At 32.9% G+C, this 9,563-nt stretch overlaps 1 protein-coding gene across 1 annotated transcript; it reads left to right on the forward strand.

The window, feature by feature from the left end:
* The first annotated feature begins 589 nt into the window (after positions 1 to 589).
* Positions 590 to 8,255, forward strand: LOC134264235 (elongation of very long chain fatty acids protein 4-like). The gene is made up of 8 exons (XM_062746536.1): positions 590 to 616; positions 766 to 825; positions 3,675 to 3,862; positions 4,741 to 4,821; positions 5,077 to 5,137; positions 6,616 to 6,732; positions 7,064 to 7,191; positions 7,557 to 8,255. Coding segments are annotated over exons 1-8 (798 nt in total). The 5' UTR covers positions 590 to 615; the 3' UTR covers positions 7,719 to 8,255.
* Positions 8,256 to 9,563: the final 1,308 nt, after the last annotated feature.

The raw sequence follows: 9,563 nt of genomic DNA on the forward strand, positions 1-9,563 counted from the left end.
TCATTCACAAAGAGCTGGGGATATTGACAAATCGACATTAAACATGAAAATGAGTTGTTCAGCAAGAATGAGTCTTGAGTCGTAGTTCGATAGGTAAACAGAAACGAAATCAGGACACAGATACGTGAACGAAAGCTGAGTAGGTAAGTGCCATTTTTGATTTATCTGTGCACACCTATTAACCTATATACTATCGATGCTGAATGTTTATTCACCCCCTCCCCCGCCAATCGTCAAGGTAATTTAAATTAAATAATTCAAGTACAGTGACATGGGATACAATCTCATCTTTCTAATAATTTTCTCCAGTGAAATTTGACAATGAGTTAAATTTTTTCCCTGCTTTTACTGGACTTTAAATGCACCGCAATATTCTGGTTAATGCATGTATGATTTAATTCTTATGGGGGAAATAAATATGATGTGACACACGGACATGTTTTGTTGACTCTTTTGCACACGTGTTTGTTAAAAAAATTGCTAGTGTGGGTGGATTGTCTTTCAAAACTCGACAAATATTTCAAGGATTTGAGACCTCTCCAAAAATATTTTTATATCTCGGGTATAACGGTAAGACCACGTGTTAACCGGCAAACTGCTTCAGGTATAGTATATAGTTCCTGTACGTGTAATTAACCTTACATTAAGCAGTGTAACTGATGAGATACTTGGTGTGGTATAACGTAACGTTTCTCATTCGCTCTATGTATATTTCTGTATATATTTATGTTTATATTTTTGTGTGTGTCTCTGTTTGATAGATAGTGAGGATGACGGCCCTCAGAGAAAACATGACTTTGATGGAGACTTATTTCACTAATGGGGGTAAGTGAATTCATTTAATCACCGCGAAGAGGAAAAGGATATTATTCTGCAAAGATGTAAATAAATGATTTAGTGTAAAAATATAGATTTGAAGCTATAACTGTATAACTGCCCCTCCCCACCAACAAAATGAAGAATAAACTTTTGCAACGAAAGAAATCTGAGCCGTCATATCCATGAAAAATATTTAATTTAGATGTTTACCCTACTACCCCAGTTACAATTTCGTAACCCCCTCCCACTATAATTGCATTTCCTTTTGTCCTCGCATTAATTGGCAATGGAAGGTTTGCTTGATCAATATAAAATACAACAATATCAATAAATATGTAAACAAAATTTAACTATGTCCTTTCTCTTTAAAAAAAACAACTTTTTTTTAAATATCAGATTTGAATAAATCTCAAATTGAATTTCTTTGCGAAGTGTACTTCAATTTACATTGTAACTTCATGAGATGCAGATATCAAGTTTTATACATATTCTCTGGAAAAAAGATTTGTCCAAACATGCATTTTACTCTCTCATTTTAAAATTTTAAATATTTTAACTCCAATTCACTTCTGATATTACCTGTTGCGTCAGTAAACATTCAATGTTTGTTTTCGAACAAAAATGTAGTCAATAGCTTTCAATGACGATATTGAGTCCTACATAGAATCATGCTGGGTAGCTGCTCTTTAAACCTGCAGTCAGCAGATTTCATTTACTGCAAGGTCATTTTTGCATATTGAATGTACCACTAGGCAGACACTCATATAAAGAATGACACATAAAGAAGATGTAAATAAACAACAAATACTTGTTCAGTTTGAGTTATTAGGTTGATGAATGATACAGTTATGTCAACTATGTACAAAAAACGTACTGATCTCTCTCTCTCTCTCTCATTGAAAATCTGGTGACTGTATAATTTGTTTATAAATTTTCCTCTTATCTTATAAAAATATTGAATAGCAAATCACCCCATCCTTGACCTTTAATTTTATTTTTATCGGACAAAGGATTCAATTTCAAACCAGGATCAATATTTGTTTATTGTCCTTGAACATTTCCTTGTCTTATACCACGGAATGGTACGAATGGAGACAAGATTATATTTCAAGACTGAACGGCAATTTTAGACTGAAAAGCTATGATTTAAAAGCAAAATCAAATTAAGACATTTTGATCTCTTAGTAACAGAGACAATTGTTATACAACTTTTATCATAACTTGCATACAAGTATATGGAACGCCATCACTGATTTATACATGTAGATGTAGCAGAACACTGCAATTGCATTGCGGGGAATGTGCTGCAACCTTCTATTACATGATGGCAAAACTTTGTGACATTTACTCACACTGTATTGCATTGTGTCAACTTTGTATTACATTATGCACAGGCTTTTGGATCGCTTGAAAAAAAAAATGTGTGTAAAAAAAAAAAATATTTTTTTTTTTCAACACCTCATTTTTTTTTTCTTGGCGATCAAAAGGCCTGTGACATTATGTTAACTTTTTACGACATTTACTCATACTTCAATTATTTTGCGTCAATCTTTCATAGCATTATATCAGTTCATTATGACATTTTTTCAAAAGATTTTTACGTGATGTAAAGATATACATGTATTCATTTTCAACTCATTATTACATTATGTGCACTCTCTACTATTTGGTCTAAGTAGTTCATTACATAATGTGAATTTATCTTTAATTCAATAATGTCAAGTCGCTATAATATGATGTCAGATTTTAATTACATGATGTGAAAAAATTGTCACATGTGGTCAATTCTTTACTACATTATGTCATCAATATCGAATATGCTACATAACGACGTGAATCAATTTCATGATGTGAATCTGCCCTTACTTTTTTGGCAAATCGTTTTATGCCATTGTATCTTTACATTGTGTGAAAAATGCTAAGCCTCCTGTTAGCATATCTAAGACTATCTCAACTCTTTATTGTGTTGAGTGAATATGGTTTGATAAAGTATGATTACTATTACATGTATATGATTTATGCGTAGCAATCATAAGACGGATTATACTCCTTCATTAAGTTATACCTTTCATTCATTCTTTTTTTTTTTTGTGCTTTTCAATATGACATTCACAAGACCTTATTATTCCTTAATTAAATATCAAGTTAAAACTTATAAAAGTGGGATTATGTAAGATTATGTTAATCTGATGCATGTAATTATCGCAAATCAAATATAATGTCTCATGCGGCATTTTTTAATAGTTTTTATTTTGAATTTTCTTTTCATAAAAGTATGAACCTTCTAATCTTACTAAAACATTGTCCAAAGCTTTTATCAGTCTTTATCCCACATTTTTTTTTTTTTTTTTTTTTTTTTTTTTTAGAAAATTTATTTATAAACACGTCGTACATGTATATCACACGTGCACTGGGGGGGGGGGGGCAGAAATCCCACCCTCCCATCTTTAGTGGAAGTACACTACGTACTGTAACGCCAGGTAGACAAATTATACTTATAGAACAGCAGAAGCTAGATCGGAAAATTCAAATCCGTATAGTTACGTAGAGCGCTGGGATGGGTAACTTCTATATCTAGCATTTTGTAAAAGGAAAACCCAAGTCCATAAAATGTGGGAGGGAGGAAAGGGAGGGGATGGCAAGTTATAGCTTTTGAAAAAAATGTACTACATGTAGGGAAAAGATCCGCCACTTCCTATTCACACCCACCTGTCAGATTTCTTTCGGAGGTTGCCCCGAAACCGTTGCTGAAATGAATCCATTTCTAGATCTGTGTAAACTGATTTTACCAAAGAACGCGGTACATCGTCATTCTATTTCTTAAATATATTTATTTATTCTTTATTGCTCTTCAGACGAGAGGATGCGAGGTTGGCCGTTTATGGACAGTCCTGTACCTATACTGACCGTCTTCTCTCTCTATCTGCTGATGGTCAAACAAGGACCAAAGGTCATGGAGCAGCATAAACAACTTCAGGTCCAGAGACCAATGGTCATATACAATCTGAGCGTTATGGTGCTGTCTGTGTATATAACATTGGAGGTAAAAATATATTAGTCAAAATAAGATTTTCAATACAGATTTTCAATACATAAAGAATGTGCACTTAATAGAAGAAATATGTCGTCGTGCTGTTTCGCTAATTTTGTGGGAGATTTTCTAAATATTGAAAGTGTCTCGATCCACCTCAAGAATAAAGAACTAATAAATGTTTATTTGTAATGACTAATTCGTGGAAGGTTTTTTTTTTTTTTAATTTCTTTTTTATTTTGTTTACATATATTATACCAGTAGTTAGATCCGTTTTTAAGAAGATTCAACGATTAAGTGCTATGACTTTATAGCTCTTTCATCAATGTAACATATGAATCTGTAAAACAATATTTCAGGTTCTTCCTTCTATATACATGTACTGTTTTCACAACTTCAGTGGAAACTTTCCTATTTTTAAAAAAAATATTTAGGGAATGGTACCTACCATCAACATTTTTAGGGAATGGTACCTACCATCAACATTTGCTCTTCCAATCAATATACATGTGTACACACTATTTCTACTCAGCTGTCGGCTTGTAAACTTTGTGTTTATTTTATTGAGTTTTTATAAAGTTTGTCAAATACTGGTATAAGAATATGTGCACTAAAAAGTAACAGGTCTGCGTGACACTTATATTGAATTATAAATATTGACTTTAAAAACATTTTGTTTATCAGGAATAAAACACATAAAACACATTGAACCTTTTCTCCCTTCCATTCTCCCTCCATCTTTCCCTTGCTTTCTTTGAAAAAAAAACATTAAGATTAGTTTTAAATTGAAAACAGTGCAAACAAAATATAAATAATAATTTAATGTCTAGATGCTATTGAAGCGACATTTCAGATTAAGTGCTGATCCGTTTGTTTGTCTATTTTGACAGATACTGATCTCAGCCGTCCAGTCCTCGTATAGCCTGGCGTGTCAGCCAGTCGATTACTCGGACGATACTCGAGCTGTGAGGGTAAGAAAAAAGACGAGGGATTTCTATAGTTCGAATATTGATCATCTCCCACAGAGTGTAAAATATGAAAAAAGTATTCAGGTTTCAGTCTCTAATAACATAAATAATGATTTTGTACATTTATTTAAAACGCTAGAAAAAAGTTATATATAGATAATATCTAAAGATATTTACATGTTTTTAACAGTCTTTTAAAATGTATTTCTTTGATTGTTTTACTTATTTTTTTATTCATTTTTTTTTTTTTGGTCACAGATGATGAATGCTTGCTACTGGTATTTTATTTCTAAGATCATCGAACTTTTAGACACAGTGAGTGAAATTAACATCACCGTTCCATTAAAAAGTCTGTTGCTCGGAACACGTTTTTAATATTACATTGTTTACTAGAAAATATACCGGTATATTATTCATCTTATTGAATATTAATTCTACGTCCACGCTTTTCACATGGGCTGGGTAGTGGTCTTTTCAATGTTAGATAATAACTAGTGCTAATTGTAACGGGGACCGTTACAGATGTTCCCCAAACACTCCCCAACTCCCTTTTATAGTCATATTCCCTGTAAGCGTAATTAAATAAGACAAACTCTATGCATTTGAGACTTTAACAACGTTTACCAAAAAGTGCACTATGTTCATTCAAATTTTATCATTGCACACTTACACATGTTAATGCATGTGCGTAATGACCATATCATATTGTCTACACGATCTATATATTTTAATATGCTAAATATCAAAGTATTTAATCCAAAAGTATGGAAAAAAAAAATTATTCAAGTGTATTTTTTATTTTACCCATTTCACGTGCACGCACGTGCATACATGAGTATGGTGACCATACCTTCTTGTAGAAGTCCATTACATCTATCTATGTTCTAAATCTCACCCCATTTGGTTGAAAACCAAGGGAGTTATAGCTATTTAAAGTTTCAGCCAATCAGATTGCAGCGCACGTACACGCACATGCATGCATGCATGTGCAGGCAGATCATGCCTTCTTGTAGACGTCCATTATATATATCTATGCTCCAAATCCCATCTTGTTTGGTTGAAAATCAAGGGAGTTATAGCTGTTTTAAGTTTCAGCCAATCAGATTGCAGTGCAAGTACACGCACATGTATGCATGTGCATGGTGACCATACCCTCTTGTAGAAGTCCATTATATGTATCTATGTTCCAAAACCCATCCTGTTTTGTTGAAAACCAAGGGAGTTATAGCTATTTGAAATTCAGGCCAATCAGATTGCAGCGCATGTGCTTGCACGTGTTTTCATGATAATTGCTATATATCATGTTGTAGGATATTAATGCATGGCTATGTTGAAAATTTCAAAGGATTTCGTCAAAAAACAAGAAAGATATTGAGACTTTAGTTTCAGCCAATCAGAGCAAAGCGCACGTGCATGCGCGTGAGATCTTGCTATTTAGACCATGTCATCTTGTCTATACTACTAATATATCCTTACATTATGAGTTTCAAAGCATTTCATCAAAAAATAGAAAAGTTAAGTCAATATACCTTATATTGGCCATTTAACGTGTTGCACGTGCTCGCTCTTGCAAGCACGTGCGCGCAAAATGACCTTCGTTCGGCAAATCTACATAACATCCCTAGTGACCCTAAAAAGGTTTTACCTTAGTCGGATGTGTAGTTTACAAGATCACTAAAAGACAAAATTTTCCCAGGAATAATAATAATAATAATAATAATAATAATAAGAAACAAAAAAAACATATGTTCCCCAACTTATTGGGGAACATAATAATGATTTCTGTTTTTTCTCCAGTTAATTTTTCATTTGTGCGGAAGAAGGAGAGTCAGTTAACATTCCTACATGTCTATCATCATTCCATAATGCTGCTACACACTTGGTGGTTCGTCAAGTTTGTTCCAGGGGGTCAAAGTAGGTCAATTTGAAATCTCTCTAAAACAAATATGGAAACATGTAATTATTTAATTGGGTTTTTTGAAAATAAATTTATTTTTCCCTACATGTACCTGGAACTACATGTCAGTCTAAATAAGACAAACTGTGTAATATATATTGTAAAAAAAAAAAACTAATTTCAAACACGACATCTAAAAGCTATTGAGGCTCGAGACGCCTGTATAAAAAAGTCGTTAATATATTTTAGAGATTTTAATACAATATGTAAAAAAAAAAAATCTGTATTCCAGCACATGCATACATGTATATTAATGCCATTGATTTTTCTATTCTTTTGCAAAACCAGCTTTTATGCTTGCCCTACTGAATTCCTTTGTACACGTCTGGATGTACGCCTATTATGGATTAGCAGCCATGGGGCCACACATGCAGAAATATCTTTGGTGGAAGAAATACCTGACAAAGTTACAGTTGGTAAAACGATCTAAGCTATTTATCAAATTAATTTTGTGGCCTTCTTCTTTCTGTGATTTTTATCAATCTGCCAATTTCAAGCATGCTGAGAAAATTGAAAAGAAGTTATTGATGACTATTGACGAAATCCTTAATCATGTGTATGCAAAATGGAATTTCTATTTCGTACATGCATTGGGGAATGAATTCTTTTGACAGTGATTTGTAAAGACATTTCTTTGCATCTGCGGAAAACAAATAATATAAACAGAACACTTTGTTTTTACAGAATGCATTATATGCAATTTATTTGAAAAGATAAATTTCAAAAATTTTTGAGAGTATTGTTTTTTTTATCCCTAAATTTTACAACTTTCTGTTTTTAGTTTCAGTTTGTGTTGACTAGTTCCCATGCCCTCTATAACTTCTGTTTTGGTGACTGTGGATTCCCGCGGTTATTTTCACTGTCCAGCGTTATTCAGTCCGTGATTTTCTTCAGCCTCTTTATGAACTTTTATATACAGGCGTACAAGAAAAAGAAAAGCTGATTTGGAAACGAAATACTAGTAATCGGTCTCCTTAACCATCGATGCAAGAAACTGCTACCAGATGTGATACATTCTGGTATAATTGTTTTTCATAAAAAATGGTGCATACGTTTTTTTCATGATTTATTTTTCTATGGGTAATATAACCAGTATTAAATTTTACCAGTTTTTATTTTACTTTTGTTCCTAAGTGTATATTGATCACCCGCATGCTCTAAAAAAGAGGTTCAATTTTCGGTTTTCTTTTTCAAAGTTCGGTTTGCACACTAGTATTTTGTCTTAGACAATTTTCTGTTTCTGAGAGTTGTGGATGATGACTTCTTCTGTTAATAACACCACAGAAAAAATAATTAAGAAAAAAAACCTTTCTGTGAAAGATGTTTACGCATTGATACAAAATTTAATATGTTATACGTTAATTAAATCATACCAGGGTATTTACTTATTTTTTATGAGTGTACGTTCATTTTAGTTTGTCAGCGTCGGACATTTTGTCTTGTTCCGTTGATGTTTTGACTCATTTTATTTATTTTTTGTTTGTACATATTTTATGAAAAATTAAAGTAATTTTGTAAGATACATTTCCTTTTTTACCAATGTGGAGCAACAAGTAACAAAAGAGAGATAACTCTTGTTGTTAGAGACAGCTTCTGTGTTCACACGTTTCTCTAAATGAGGAATCGGGGAAAGTTTTACATATATCCTGCTGCAAATAGGATCTAAAAAAACTGGAGTTACAAAGATGACCCACACGTAAATATCCAAAGCAAAAAAGAAAAACTCCTCTTTATCCAAACCCAGCATGATGTCTTTCTGCTACTTGGGCCATCTTATGGACTGCTCTTCTCCTGCGTCTCCCTATCACCCCTAGTCATGAGAACGCCCTCCAAACTGACTGTGCTGGGATGTATCTACATTCAGCCTCTACTTGATAGTTCCAAGTCTGCCATTCTTTCTCCCTACATTCTGCTAACTATGGGTCATATTTTGCCTTCTACTTTTCATGGGCTTCATCGCATCTTTCTTCCCAGGGAACTGTCAGTTCTATGATATTGATCTTCTTTGCTCTTGATGATCACAGGACCATATCAGTCCTGAGATTAGTTGGAATTATCTCTGGGAATGACAGTTTCTGACCTAGATCTACAGCCAGCTTCCAATCGTCTGCCTGGTTAAGTATTCCGGAGGTCTTCTCTTCTGTCTTCTTCGCTGTTTCACCTTCTTTTACAAAGCAGATCTGTGTATGTTTTGAACAAAAAAAATCCCTTCCAACTTTTATTTCAAAACACAAATTAAGAAACATTTAAAGTTTGCACTGTAAATGCATTGCATTAAAGTCAAATTCTTACAATCTTATTATCTTTAAATAGATAAGATATATTAATTCTCTCACAAATAGAAATAAAACATCTATCAGTCAAAGAGGATTGATCAGTTCTTCAGGATGTTTTGCGCATACAATAACTAGTCCTTCGATTAAAAATTATTAATGCGTAACTTTGTCGAAAAAGCTCTTCGACAGAAAGTTTTTGGATTGTTAATTGAGATTTATATGAAAGAGAACAGTCATTAGTTAAATGTGAATAAAATAGTTCATCCAGTTTGTTTGTTTGTTTTTACTTTTTTTCAATACACTAAATGAAATAAAAAAGTTTTTAATGATATTTTTAATTCAATGACAACAAATTGATTAAGTTTAATTTGATTGGCTAGGCAGTACAATGTATTGCAGTGAAATATTTCAACAAGCAAAACTAGTTAAGGGTTTAGAAACATTCCCCACCATCCACCCTCCAAAGTCACCCTTTATATTCAATTTACTCTTGCAGCTAAAAATATGTTCCA

The sequence above is a fragment of the Saccostrea cucullata genome, unplaced genomic scaffold (genome assembly GCF_032062105.1).
Source record: "Saccostrea cucullata isolate Sc308-1 unplaced genomic scaffold, CSIRO_AGI_Scuc_v1 ctg954, whole genome shotgun sequence".
In the NCBI taxonomy this organism is placed as follows: Eukaryota; Metazoa; Mollusca; class Bivalvia; order Ostreida; family Ostreidae; genus Saccostrea; species Saccostrea cuccullata.